We start from the raw sequence: 15,227 nt of genomic DNA on the forward strand, positions 1-15,227 counted from the left end.
AGCTGATTATCAAATGTTCTGCCTTGAAGAATTCAGTAATGAGTCAAGTCCAAGCCAGTGAGAATAATACAGTATCACTGGCATGTACTGTAGTAACAAAGAGATTTCTGAGCAGACCAGTCTGGACAAGTGGTGTTCTCAAGCAGAGTTTTATTAGAGATTATTTAAATAAAGATTAAACTGCATAGGGGCTAGAGCACACCCATGTCATCCAGACAAATTAGGGGAAAGAAATACGATGCTGTAATTATATCATCTGCATAGGCAAAAAATCACCAGATTCAGGAGTTATAAAAAGTTGTGTGCACAGGATTGGTTTTGGTTTTTTTAAAATGATTCAATTGGTTATTTTCCAGCTAGAAACAAAAGACAATAATTAAGTTCATTTCAATATGACAACAACCAAAGGCAAAAATATGAGCATTGTAATCTTCCAGTTACTGTTAATAATAGGAAAAAGAAAAACAAACAGCAGCATCTGATAGTGACCGTTAACTAAAATACTAATGCACAAAGAGAGGGTCTAATAGTCCATTTCAATTCAGAGATACTGACATGAAAATGTATACAGATACTGCAAAAGCATATGGGAAGGTTGCCTCAGCAAGGAGGCATCCAGATCATTGCCTCTTGCCCCATCAGCGTTGACAGTGTAGGGGCAAACCAAATGTTCCACAAGAAAATAGCTATGGGCAGAGTAGCTCAGTGACAAGACACTCAGTGAGGTAAAAGGACTAAGTCCAAGGCTTTATAAGAGCTGGAGCATGTCTACTAGAACCCAGTGTCATCTAACCACCACTGTATTAGAAACTGCAGTACTAGCCAGGTGGTACAGGCCCCCGTTTTAGGCACGACCAATATGTGTGTGATTGTGCGCACATGCAGAGTGCTGAACCCAGCAGTGACCCGGAAATGTCCTAAAAGATGCCACTAAAAGGACAGAACATAGAAGCAGATTGTTTGCAGGCTTTTACAGAGGTTTTTTTTTCAATTACAGGTGATTTCACAAAAGCATGTGATGGCCCAGAACACAAGACCCATGTAAACTCGGGGTTGCCTGTATCAGCAACGCTTGAGTGCAGTGCGGTATCAGCAGCCCCTCTTCTGCAAATTGTTGTGGTATCACAGATTGCAAGGCACGGGGGGAAAGCCTACACTCTTCCACTCTCAGAGCCACCCTCAGCCCATAGTAGCTTTGTTTTCCTTCCTAAAAGTAACTACTAGCAAATGCGAACTAAACCATGTCTACATCAAAGACTTGTCCCAAAGAAGAATGGACAGTATACCTAAAGTAGACATTTTTAAAATATTGGGAAAGCAAACAGAGCTCATATTTTCTGTTCAAATCGGTGCTTGGTTCTGTTATTTAAGTCCAACTGATAAGGGTATTCTAAAGTTTACAATTTGTCCTACAACTTGGTTGCCTGCACCATATTGTGGGTTTTCAGTGGGGATTTTATCTTTGCTGTACATGGCTCACAAGAACACAAGCTGAAAGATCCAAATGAATAATTTTGCTTTACTGTTCACTCTAAGTCTTTACTGCCTTCCAATTCTACTTTCACAGGGGTGTGTACATGAGAAAATTACGGTGGCTTTACTGTCAGCAAGGTTCTTCGGGCAGTTTCCAGCTACAATCTAAATAGCCATCAGTTATATAGGAAAAACCCAACCCACTGAAGGAAAAAGCCTGAGGGCAGGGACTAATTTACCACTGATTTTTATAATTCACTCCAGGAAAGTTTTTGTCTTAAAAACCAGGGAAACACACTTTAAATCAGGCTTCCTCGGCCCTCCAGATGTTTTGGGCCTACAACCCCATGCCTACAACATCCCTAGCTAACAGAACCAGTGGTCAGGGATGATGGGAATTGTAGTCTCAAAACATCTGGAGGGTCGAGGTTGAGGAAGCCTGCTTTAAATAAATAAAATGAAAGGGGAGGGCACACCACATTCATTCAATCTACACATCACAGGTGCCAATGTATGCAATACTAAGAGGCTCACAATGGCAGGCAGCTTTATATTAATTAAGGCAAGGACTTATTCAGCAGTTGGATGTTTTTTGAAGACTGAAAGTTAACTTTCAGAACAGCCACTCTTGGAACTGAGTGTGTTCTTACTTTTAATAACCATCCTAATCACTGCAATAAAGAATTAAAAACCCTTCTCTTCTCTTCCAAGCACAAAAAATACAAAACTTGAGCTTTATGAACTGTGCATTCCAACAGGGGGTTTTCAAGTCCAGCTACAGCCATTTGAATGCAGGCACAGGGCTTCTTCAGCCTGATTCCCCTTCCATGAAGTCATATATTGCCTCTGCTGCAGGCATCTGCTCACTATAACAAAGCAAATGTTTGCAGAGGTCCAGTCTATTTTATCCTAACGAAGTCAAATGCCATCACTTTATTCAAAGCCTACAGACACATTCATCATTTAACTCAAATGCGAAGAGACTGTTCACCTCATTTCACCTAAACAAAAGAGACAGCATAAAAGATGAACACTTCAGACAACAGCTAGCATAAAAATCTCCAGATCTTTATTGTCAGGCAGCATGTCTGACAGAAGTAGAATATAGCCAAATTACACAACTGTGAAGTTATATAAGGAACAAGTTCCCACTAATTTTCTGAGACATTTCTACACTTATTTCCAAATCCATGTCTCCAACCCTACAATTCTCTTCTACCTTAAGTGGGGTTGCACTAACCTAGTCCATATTTTCAGGCATTGCTTCTCTTCCATTCTTACTTCCTTTTGCTAGCCAATTTTTTCTCAACAAGATTGTCTGAGTCAAGGTTCAGAAATTAAGTACTCACCTAAGCTAAAACCCAACATCCCAAATTACAGGAAAAACACAGTAACCGAACTGCTGTACATAGCAAGACAAAAAATATTCATATACAGGGTCATTTGCCTTCTTTAAAAGGCTACCCAAAAAAGCCATTGTGCAACATTAGAAGATACTGTCCATTCAAATATATTCTTCAAGCTAGGGAAAAAACCTATGCTTCTACACCAATAAAACAGTTTACAATGCCATTTAACTTACATCTGTTTTTATCATGTAATAATGCCCCACAAGTACACACCTACTGAGCAAAGATGATACTGGATTTTATGTCTAAATACATGTTCACGCTCAGCCTTCTCAGGCATGCTAAACTTGCCTTTAATCAACCTGTGCTCTATTGGCTTCACTAATAATCATTATGCACTTGGTGCAAATCAATGTCAAGGAGGAGACATATACAATGCTAGATTTCTTACAGCACTCTTTAGAAAGAAAAAAATCCAGGGTTTCCATCACAGACCTATCAAAATAACGCTTTAGTTGCTAAGAAACTAAAAAGCAATTGCATTACAAATCATTTAAAGAAAACCAAAGATGCAGTAGGTGGATAGAGATGTACCAGGAGAACCGCACACACTGTTCAAAGTGGCACACCCCAAGAGGCTACGAAAGAGAGGGAGGAATGGCTACCTAAAGCTTGCACCTACAGACTCCTTTTGGTTTAGAATTAGATGTATCTAAGGATTTTAACAGCCCTCTGTTTCTAACTTGATACGTTAGATACTATGACAAATTATCAAAAAGAAAAGCTTTTTTTCATGATGAGAGAAAACAAAAGGCTGTATGAAAGTTATGAAGTGCTCGCTCATTAGCATGTATTGACATACTCTGCCAAAAACCTATTGCAAGTTCCCACAATCCCTACCTTATCATGTTCACCAGAGTGTGAAACAGCAGTTTCATTGGCCATCTGGAGTAGTTCATGACTACATGTTTTGGATCCTTGGTTTTCTTCTTCCACTCTCTTCCCTGACCCACCCCAAGGCTTCCCTCTTCACAGCTTTCTACAATTCATATTCTCTCAGCTGCCATTTTCATTTATATCATTTTTATTCTTCCCCTTCCCTCTGCTCCAATGAACTTAGGTCAGGACACACTGCCCTGCCTCCCCCCTTTAATCCTCACATCAGCCCTCTAAGTTATTATCCTTATATTGCAGATGAGAGACACAGTCCAGCTAAAGGTCAGTCAGGAAGCTATATGGCAAGGTGGAAATTTGAACTAGGGTCTGCGTAGTCACAGGCCAACATTCAAACCACTCTGCCACACTGATTATCAGCAGTCCTTGAGCACGCTTAATGCACTTCAGGCAATTACCTTATTATTCTTACAAAGAACTCTGCAAGATAGAACAAAACTGCTCTTTATATACATATATTTAATTTAAAGCATTTGTATGTCACCTTCCATAATGTATCCCCCCCCAACAGTTAGCAGTCGGTATTTTTAAATAATAATAATCCATTGTAAACAGCATTAATAAATATAACAATAGAGCTTGTCTGATCCAAGGTCACCTGGTGGGGGTCCCTTCCTGCAGCAGAATTTGAAACCACGTCCCTTTGGTCATCTCAGGCTCACCCCCCTCCTTCTCTGTCCCACCCACCCCACTGCCCAGTCTACCCCCTACCCAGGCTTGCCGGCCCTCCCGTCCCCCCTCCAAGCTAACCACCAGAATGAGTGATGAATGGGAGGCCGCCCGGCCCAAGGTCACTGCCAAGTTAATCTACTGGGCTGAGCCAGCATTTGAACCCAGCTCCCGCAGGGAGGTGCTCCTCCCCTCCCCCTCCCTAGGCTCCTCCCACACACACACACACCTGAAACGCCCCGCCCACCGCGCGACAACCTCCCACCCCTTGCGGCATCCCCCGCCGCGGAACCGAGGCGCCCCCTCCCCCCCGCCTGTCAATCACCGCCTCAGGCGGGTTTCGCCCTCGGGTTCGCCTCCCGCCCCCACCCGCCCTCCCCTCACAGGCCCCGGCCGCCCTCTCTCACCGTTCTGCGCGCCGGCCGGCGTCGGAAAGAGGCTCCCCGCCGCGGCCAGGAGGAGGGAGAGAGCCGCGGGGAGCGGCCCGGAGCCCCGCAGCAGCATCCCGGTCCGCAAGCCGGCTGAGGAGAAGGAGGGCAAGGAAGGGCGGGAGGGAAGAAAGAGAGAGAATGAGAGGAGGAGGAATGAAGGAGCGCGAGAGCGGGGGTGGGGGGGAGAGGGCGCTCAGGCAGCAGCCGCTCGCTCGGTCTCCGCCGCCGCCGCCGGGCGAGGTTCCTTCTCCGCCGTCCTTCCCGTCGCCTTCGCCCGCCTTTTTCCCTCCCTTTTCGCCTCAGCGCAGCCGAGCAGCTCCTTCTACCGCAGCGCCGGAGCCTCGCGAGACTTGGGCCCCCACTTCTCGCGCGAGGAGGAGGAGGAAGGGTGGAATCTGCAGGGCTTGAGGGAAGCGTGTGGGCGGGGCGAGGGCGCGGAAGCTCCGCCTCCCGCCGCTTTTTCCCAGGGGGGCACGTGACGAGGCGAAGGGAACCGGTTCTGGAGCAAGTGCAGAGGCGGCGGCTGCAACCTCCACCCGCCTCCCGCCTTTAAAAATATATATATTTTAAATATATATATATATATTTCCTCCCACTATCTTCCTCTGAAAACTATATATTTTCCTCCCATTAATATATTTTCCTATATATTTTCCTCCCACTAATTCCTCTGAAAACACCCCAACCCCCATATATATATATATAATATATTCTCAGAGGAATTAGTGGGAGGAAAAACTCTGCAATAGGAATAAATGAGGAACTGGCCAGCCGCAGAAACGCCCGCGGACCTCATCCGGGGCTCTGCACAGATGCTCAGGAAGATCTGGCCCGTAGGAAATTGGCGTGAGATCATGTGAATATATTTGCATACACGACTGGGAAATTAAGGCGCTGGGTGGCGGCGGAGGTGCTGCCCTGCGCTTTGCGGTGGGCCGCCCTGTAAGCAGACGTCTGTGTGTTTTAAATGGCTTATAATTATTGGGGAGAGGGGTCGGTTGGGGGGAGATCTGGGCTCCAACAAACCGAATCGGCTTCTGGATTTGTGGGGCGGAGCTGCATCTGACAGAGGCTTGAGGCAAAGGGTAAGATTCTGACTCTCTCTCTTCCCCCCACCCATCTCCCAATTTCATGCATAGAAGCTGCCTGAATTGGCAATTGGCTCTTACTTCAGACAGCATTCTTTCAACCAGACAGCATTTTGCACCTGAGAGCAACCAGGTAGCTTAGGAGGCACAGCCTTCCAACATCTTGCTGACTCCTTGTCATTGCCAGCATCCGAGCCATTGCCACACTCCGCCTAATGGTAGGACTGGTCCTGACCGGGGTGAGCAGGAACCCTGTGCCTGAGCTTGGCCACATCACGCTGCAGGTGAGGACTTGTTCAAGACAGCTTTGCTAAATAAATAAATATCATTGTGCATCAAATAAGAATGTGTGTGCAATTGTGGAGACTACGCTCGGTGTTGGTTCTTGGTCTGGTCCTACAGGACTCTTAAATTCAAGGGGGAAAGGTAGGCTGGGTGGAGACTCATAGGACTGAATGATTCCTACTACAGAATAAGTAAACTGTACATAGTAAATAAGCATCTTGGGGAAACCTAGACTGTTAAAGCATTTTCCAAAAGTGGCCTCAAATAAAGCATGATGCAGTAATCCCGTCTAGACCAGGGGTCAGCAAACTTTTTCAGCAGGGGGCCGGTCCACTGTCCCTCAGACCTTGTGGGGAGCCAGACTATATTTTGAAGGGGGGGAAATGAACAAATTCCTATGCCCCACAAATAACCCAGAGATGCCTTTTAAATAAAAGCACACATTCTACTCATGTAAAAACACCAGGCAGGCCCCACAAATAACCCAGAGATGTATTTTAAATGAAAGGACACATTCTACTCATATAAAAACACGCTGATTCCTGGACCGTCTGTGGGCCGGATTTAGAAGGCGATTGGACCGGATCCGGCCCCCGGGCCTTAGTTTGCCTACCCATGATCTAGAGTCGACACACTTGGGACATGGATGACCAGAGAGGTTTGGTCTGGTGTCTGCAGGATAGCATGCAACTGGAGCACCAACAAAAGCTGCTGGAAACCAGTCTAAATCACCACCTGGATATCCAGTACAATTTCCACATCAAGGAGTGCCTCATGCTGCAGACATGATCCTTAGGGGCAGGGTGGTACATTTTAAGCTGGTTGAACAGCAGACTCTCCAGTCAACAGAATGAGGACAGGTTGCATACTGTAGGTTCTGCTTTGCTGCTGAAGGTTAGACCAGATGGCCTGTGAGGGTTCCTGTCAACCTCTCCTACAGTTCAGTGACTGCATCCATACTAAATAAAGTTCTCTAAAAATAAGATTCCTGCCCCCTGCCTCTGGCTGGGAATTGTAGTCAGAGATGGCCCAACATTTTGGTAGATGAGGCAAAAAAAATAAAAATCAAATATTAAGCTTGCTCATTATTTTGTGAAATTTTGGTTAATTGCAAAAAAAAGGGATCTGTGAATCTTAAAATCTTAACACAAACCCAGCTGCCACCCTAGGATGCTTAAAGAGCCCAGTTTAAGTTCTGTGTCTCTAAATCTCTAGACTGCAGCTTGTCCACTTCAATTTCTTCTCAGAAACAGCACACTTATTCAACCTGATTTGTTTGAGGGGTCTTGCACAATTTGCAGGAATGCGACTGAATTCCACAAAAAAAATAGCAATAGTTTGGAAGCCGCCCCCCTAGAAGACTGGTCTTCAATGGGTGGGTCAGGACCAGCTTGTGGGTCGCAGCCTGATCCAAGCTTGGTCGCAGCAGGAGCTTTACCTCCATGCACATACATGGTAAAAGATTAAGAAATGGGTCCCGGGGAAAAATGCATGTTTTGGTTAAAAGTGAATTATAGCTCTGAAAGGGTTGAGGAAATGGTTAAAAACATTGAGCAGTTAAAAAACAACAACAAGCAAATAGCAGGTATTAAAACTATTTAGAAGATTATTAAAATCCACTCTTGCATAAAGAAATAACATATAACTTCCATGTGCCTTGAAAGCCTTGCCTGAACAAAAATGTGTTGAGCAGGTACCAAAAAGAGTACAGTGAAGGCTCCTGGCAGATGTCAATATGCGGGGAGTTACAAATAAGAAAAGATCAATTTATTACCATTTGCTGACCCTCATTGTTTCCCCAGATTCTGTTCCCTGAAACATGCTACCCACCTATGCCTATAACCAGCAACGAATGTTTTGTGAAGATGCTGAGGTGGCCCAAATTACTTAAACTGAGGATGGTTTTCCTGAATGGTCTGCCTCTAGATTGCTTTTTTTTTCTCAATATTTTTTCTCTTGTCAGTTAATCCTCACCAGTTCTCCAAATGTCTGCAGAAACCATGTAGGGAAAAACAACAACCAAACAATAAACACCCGTCGGTGTTTCTCATTCATGTTCCAGGCAGGGAAAATATATTTGGACACTTCACAATGTATCTTGTAAGAACGTGGATGTACAATTCTTCACAGCCACTTCTGCATCTTCCTGCTGTTGGCTGCTGAACAGGAATTGCTCTCATTTCTAGATGTTTACCAGCACTGAAAGAAAGCTCCTGCTAGGAGATTGCCTGAAAAGATATCCATCTGTTTTCTAGGAGCAGACCTGCAGACAGTTCAGCACAAATGAGCCTATGGAGAAGAGCTCACAAATACTGTAACATAGCCAGGTGCCTCCCTGCTTGAAATTAATAGATTAGATCTCTAAATTTCAGTGGGTCTGAGCAAAATTTACTTGGATACCACTCTTAGACTGCAGTTTAATGCAGTCCGATTGACACCAGTGGGTCTTATTTCTAAGTAAGCATGGTCTGGATTGCGATTTTAGTTAATTAATTATACTTGTGTTTTAGTTTAATTGATTTATGGAGCAGTTCAGTTTTCACACAAGCACAATAACAGGCTCACTGAAGAAAACCTAACACTTTCAGCTTTCTTTGTTTTAGGTGACAGAGACCTATTATAGTAGGTATATTGTCCAGCTGGTGGCCTTTGCTGGGTGGGCTTCAGAGGGATCGGAATTCATTTCACAGAGTGGGGCAAAATACATTAGTGCAAACAGAATTGCACCTCACAGGCTCACTTTTGACACTTTCGGGATGCAGCACTAGGTGGTGCATAGAGACTTACTTGAATACATGATAGGATAGGACTGAACTTGTGAGAAGGACATATGGGTAAAATAATATTTTTTTCAAACAGCAGGAATGGGATATGTGAGAACATAAAATGGGGCCATATCTGGAGACTCATTCCCCTGGGGAAGGAAAACCATTCCAAATGGAAGTATTACACCTTAATTATGCATATAACCAGTGCTTTTTTTGGGGGGGGGGCGAGTTGCAAGTATTCACCATGAATATGTTAAGGGGTAATGCAATTCACAACCAGGAAGAAGGGCCTCTCACACAGGCAGCAGAAGGGGTAGGCAGTGCAGCAATTGCGGCTCATGGGCCTATCTATGTCACTGAGCAGCTTCTGAACCACACAGTTGATTGCCTTTCCCTGCGTCCTAACTGTACATCGATCTGTGATGGAACCAGCCAACCAGAAACGCCAATACTTTTGCTAAACGTTTTTAATTACAGTGAAATAAATACAATCAAGCCGCAGCATCCTTTTTGAGAGGCGGCTGTTGCCAACTGGTCAGTACTGCGGGTTGCAGCCAACTAAGTTATACTTGTGGCTTAGTTAGTCAATGGGTCTGCTCTGAGTAGGACTAACATCGAATACCACCCTGAGATTCTAAGTTGTATCCTCCAGCACCCATTCAGTGGCTGACCACTTAAAGCTGGTGTAATGTTCCCAGGGTCCTTCAAAAGGTCTTGCTCCCAGTTGGTCTCTGACATCAGTCCATCTGTTGCTCCACAGATGGACCAGTGTGGTGGACCAGAGCCAGTGTGGATGGACCAGAGCCAGTGTGGTGTAGTGGTTAAGAGCGATAGACTCATAATCTGGTGAACTGGGTTCGCGTCTCCGCTCCTCCACATGCAGCTGCTGGGTGACCTTGGGCCAGTCACACTTCTCTGAAGTCTCTCAGCCCCACTCACCTCACAGAGTGTTTGTTATGGGGGAGGAAGGGAAAGGAGAATGTTAGGCACTTTGAGACTCCTTCGGGTAGTGATAAAGCGGGATATCAAATTCAAACTCTTCTTCCACTAAATCCAGACTTCCCCCATAATATCTGCTGTCATGACCTACAGACTTAAACCAAAATGTTATAAGAATTTTAAGGTCTTATATATATATACACAGTGGTACCTTGGGTTAAGAACTTACCGTATTTTTTGCACCATAACACTCACTTTTTTCCTCCTAGAAAGTAAGGGGAAATGTCTGTGCGTGTTATGGAGCGAATGCCTGCGGGTGGCGGAGGGGATCTGCTGCAGTCGTGAGCAGAGGATTCCTTCCCTCCTCCGTGGCTCGCTTTGAAACAGCAAAGCGGGAGAAGAGCCGCGGAGTGGGGAGGAGAGAGGGACAGAGAGCCTGCTTCTTTAAAGGAGCAAAGCGGGAGGGGAGAGGAGCCTTCTCCCCTTATACCCCTCTTCTTCATTATTAGCAGCATCCTTCTCCACCCACCCCACGTGTGCTTCTTCTCCCCTTAAACCCCTCTTCTGCATTATTAGCAGCATCCTTCTCCACACACCCCACACGTGTTCCTTGTCCCTTGAGTGCTTTTCCTTCCTTCCCCACTTAAAACGTGGTTACAAAGCACGGATCCACATGGATCCTCAGGATTTTTGCACTGGGTCACCCCAAATTCACCATCAGATCACATAGCATGTCCATGGCTACATCTTGCACCAAAAAAATCACGCACCCACTGTTGCCTGGGGCCGCAGTGGTGCAAAAACGTGGTTACAAAGCATGGATCCTCAGGATTTTTGCATTGGGCTACTCCAAACTCACTGTCAGATCACAGGTCTGTGGCCACAGCATGAACCACAAAAATCATATATCCACTGTTTCGTTTATATTTTTTTCCTTGTTTTCCTACTCTAAAAACTACGTGCGTGTTATGGTCTGGTGCGTGTTATAGAGCGAAAAATACGGTAATTTGTTCTGGAGGTCCGTTCTTAACCTGAAACTGTTCTTAACCTGAAGACCACTTTAGCTAATGGGGCCTCCTGCTGCCGCCGTGCCGCCAGAGCACAATTTCTGTTCTCATCCTGAAGCAAAATTCTTAACCCGAGGTAATATTTCTGGGTTAGCAGAGTCTGTAACCTGAAGCGTATGTGACCCGAGGTACCACTGTAATAGATGTTCATAAATGTACCAAGCAAACACATACAAATATGTAAACCACATGCCTGAAACCCACAGAAAAGTCCTGAAACCAATTTCTCTCTTCCAAATTGACCTCAAATATTTCTCTGCAAGGTCAAAGGAAATGGGGAGCCTCCCCATTGTCTCTTTGCTCACAAATTCTGTCTCATGGGCACATTTATGATAAGAATACGGTGAACCTGTGACCTGGATTCAGGAGTTGAGTAGTTATCATAACAAAAGAGTGGCCAGGATGCCCAGGTAATCCAATCAAGTAACCTAGCAGACAGGAAAAAAACAACGCACTCAGATTTCTGTTGTAGTCCGCCCCTCCTCTGATGTATTAGGGGGTGGTCTTCGGCTACACCCCTTCTGTGATGTAGGTATGATGTATCTGGGGGGTGGTCTTGAGCTACAGGATGGACAATTTCAAAGTCTCTATAAGGGCTTGCACACCTTTGTCCTGGGTCCCTCCCCCCCTCCTGTGGGGGGGGGAGAACCCTGTTGCAACAGCTTTAATAAAGATCATGCTTACTAGCTGCTTTGCTTCTCAATATTCTCTGGTTGGTCTCTGTTATTTTCTCCTACTGATAGAGAACCTAGAAAAGGACTCTATATGGGCTCTTGGGTACCCCATAAGGGAAAAGGAGCAGTTTTTTTCTCTCATAACATAACAAAGATTTGTCCTGTGCCCTTTTCTTTAAAGTTAGCAAACTCTTGGGGATTTCAAGGTTTCACTAGATTTATTACAGTTTCCAAAGTACCACAAAGGTGTGATCCATGCACATGCACATTTCCCATATTCTACCTTCCCAAATTCAACTCTTATAGATTAATACAGTGGTACCTCGGGTTACATACGCTTCAGGTTACATCCGCTTCAGGTTACAGACTCCGCTAACCCAGAAATAGTACCTCGGGTTAAGAACTTGGCTTCAGGATGAGAACAGAAATCGTGCAGCGGCGCAGCGGCAGCAGGAGGCCCCCATTAGCTAAAGTGGTGCTTCAGGTTAAGAACAGTTTCAGGTTAAGAACAGACCTCCAGAACGAATTAAGTACCGTATTTTTTGCACCATAACACTCACTTTTTTCCTCCTAGAAAGTAAGGGGAAATGTCTGTGCGTGTTGAGGGAATGCCTACGGGTGGCATGCCTACGGATTTTCCTCCTCTAAAAACTACGTGCGTGTTATGGTCGGGTGCGTGTTATAGAGTGAAAAATACGGTACTTAACCTGAGGTACCACTGTATTTCCAAAACCTTTCATCCCACACCACTTCTAAACTGTGATTCTGTCTCAGACGTTCAGATTTCTGCCCCCACCCTACTAAATCATGATTGTATTCAGTGTTTTAATTCCTGCAGATCAGTGGTACAGTTCGCCACATAATTCTAAGCCACACCACGGTTTAATTTGCGTACCGAAAGGATGGAGAAGATATTTACTGTCAGTATCCTTATGGGATCTGAATAAATTGCTCCTTGTAGGATCTGAAATTAGACAGGAGGCATGCAAGAACAAGGCACTGCCTCCTCCAGCCTCTTCAACATCTCCTCCACCCAGCTGAGATTCTGGGCTGGCTGTGGCTACTGCTGAATCAGGGCATCATGTGCTCTGCTTACAAATGAGTTTCAACATGTCTGCAGGGCTTCCTCCATTCCCTGCTCCTCCGCTCAGAAATCAGTCAGCAGCGAATGATTCAGATCCAAGATGCTTCAAAAGGAGCTCATTTCTTCCTCATGAATTTAATTCATAGTCTCAGCCACAGGCAGTTTTTTTTTTTTTTAAGGACCTAGCAGCAACTATAGTTATATGGCTGCCATGAATGGCTTGGTGCTGGGAAGGTTCCCTCCATGCTTTCCCTCTTCTGCTCTTTTAATGTCAAGAAGTTTATAAATTCAGTTGTGGAAATGGAACATGGGCTGTTCGTTCACTTTAGTTCATCTGTGTTGTTTTCCCACCACTCTCCCAGACCCAGATTCCTGATATACAAGCACACATGCTCCTTCACAGGTAAAGGGACCCCTGACCATTAGGTCCAGTCGTGGCTGACTCATCTTGCTTTATTGGCCGAGGGAACCGGCGTACAGCTTCCGGGTCATGTGGCCAGCATGACTAAGCCGCTTCTGGCGAACCAGAGCAACGCATGGAAACGCCGTTTACCTTCCCGCCAGAGCAGTACCTATTTATCTACTTGCACTTTGATGTGCTTTCAAACTGCTAGGTTGGCAGGAGCTGGGACTGAGCAACGGGAGCTCACCCCGTCGCGGGGATACAAACCGCCGATCCAGATCTGCTCTGGAAGGTCGGGGGGAACCTCCAGAACCTGTTGACAGGTCATGAAGGGAGGCAGAGAGTGCAGGAAAGTCCCATTGCACAAGCAAAAATTATTGTACTGATGGGACAGATACTTAGCACCGCATTCGATGTGGGCCATTGTTCCTAAACTTGCATCTACGTATAAAAATAAGCACATGCCGTTTTTTTATAGAAATATGCATCTTCTTTTGTCTTCCTTTTTGCACAAGTGACCCTCCTGGGGTTCTAGCAGCTATTCAAAGATGCTAGGCCTGATTTGGAGCCCATGCGATGGGAGCCTACTATAGACTTTACTGCATGGGAATTGGAAAGCTGCAAAATTTGCCCACTGGATTCCTAAAGCATTTCCCTTGGTTTATATAACACTTCATGGTGGTTGGGAGACTTGCCAATGGGCTGGAGGCACGCAATAGAATCGCCCCAACAGGGATGGCTGGGAAAGTCTGCTCCCCTTCTGACTCATAGAGGCCCCATTGCTTTTAACATCTCTTGCGGGGGAAATTGTGGAGACGATGCTTAACATCAGGTCAGTGGCTCATTGAGAGCAGCATGGGCCGTAAAACTGAAAAGGGCTAGAGGAAAAGGCGAAACACACTGAGTAATATTGAGCATTTGGAAAGTGATGCACAGAAAGCCCTGTGTAATTGGGTCAATATGGCAGTTCTTTTTGATGGTGCAAACAAATGCATAGGACATAGTGTGGAAGGAAGGGTTGCTGTGCAGATTGGTAGGTTTAGAGATAACGGGGTCAAGTCCTTGTGCAAATGGCAGACTTTTAATTTATTATTATTATTATTATTATTAATTGATATTAGTACAACATGTTAGTCGCTTATGACACAGAAAGGTCTCCAAAGAAAATGCTTTGGCTGCACAACTAGCAACAAACCCCCATCTCTGTAATCTCAGTCTCAGTCTCAGTCAGTTTTATTGCACATAGCCAAAGGCTGCTGCAATGTACACAGAATTATTTGACAATTAAAAGAAAATATACTGAATTGATAAAAAAGACTTAAAACATTTATATTATTAAGACATTATGTACACTAAACAGAGCTATAAAAGTACCCCAATGTACAAATAAAAACATTAAACAATAAAATGCATAAGCTTCATCACATGGTCACTAATGTTAAAAACAATATCACATCTCTGTAATCTACTAAAAAGCAAACAAACCTAGCACTGAAAAGATGTCAGCGATGGTGCCAGGTGGACCTCACTGGGGAGAGAAGTCCACAAATGGGGAGCCACAATCTGGGAGCTTCTGCACGGAGCCCTTTCCCACCCCAGCATTACAGTAGACTGGCCTTTTTGGTGAGCTTTGAGAAATGCTGTGTCTGAATAGCAAAGCACAGATTTCAGTAAAGCAAGGAGCTATCTGTGCAGTAGATGGCGATAAAGGAGCCTATTTTGATTCTGCATAGGTCAACTGGCAAAGAGGGGAACCACAGTCCAGCCAATGGGAGCCTCTGCAGGGAGGAATCCTTGTGAGATCATTTCAGAAAAAGGCCTTCCTTACTCACTCATTGGCAGGAGACAATAGCAGGCTAACAGCTTCTTTGTCTGCAGACCAGGCTTCCTGGTTACTTTCTGCAGCTGTTCCTAGGAGACAGATTTTTAAGCAGCCTCCCTGTCCTCCCTTCCCAACCGGAAAAAGAATATAATAAAAGACATAAATAGGGTGTTTCAAAATCAGATCATCGCAAAATAATTATTTTATTTTATTAAATTGTG

At 44.9% G+C, this 15,227-nt stretch overlaps 1 protein-coding gene across 2 annotated transcripts in view; it reads right to left on the reverse strand.

Annotated features, from left to right (window-relative positions):
• The window catches only part of NPTN (neuroplastin), a 45,146-nt gene extending 39,904 nt beyond the window's left edge, over positions 1 to 5,242 (reverse strand). The window contains exon 1 of one of the 2 annotated variants that reach the window (XM_083586880.1): positions 4,853 to 5,242. In XM_083586880.1, coding sequence (XP_083443006.1) covers positions 4,853 to 4,949 — 97 coding nt within the window. In that variant the 5' untranslated portion in view covers positions 4,950 to 5,242. The remainder of the gene's footprint in view (positions 1 to 4,852) is intronic. The other variant, XM_083586881.1, reaches the window with a different exon arrangement.
• Positions 5,243 to 15,227: the final 9,985 nt, after the last annotated feature.

The sequence above is a fragment of the Podarcis filfolensis genome (assembly GCF_964270895.1).
Source record: "Podarcis filfolensis genome assembly, chromosome: 14".
NCBI classification, from domain to species: domain Eukaryota; kingdom Metazoa; phylum Chordata; class Lepidosauria; order Squamata; family Lacertidae; genus Podarcis; species Podarcis filfolensis.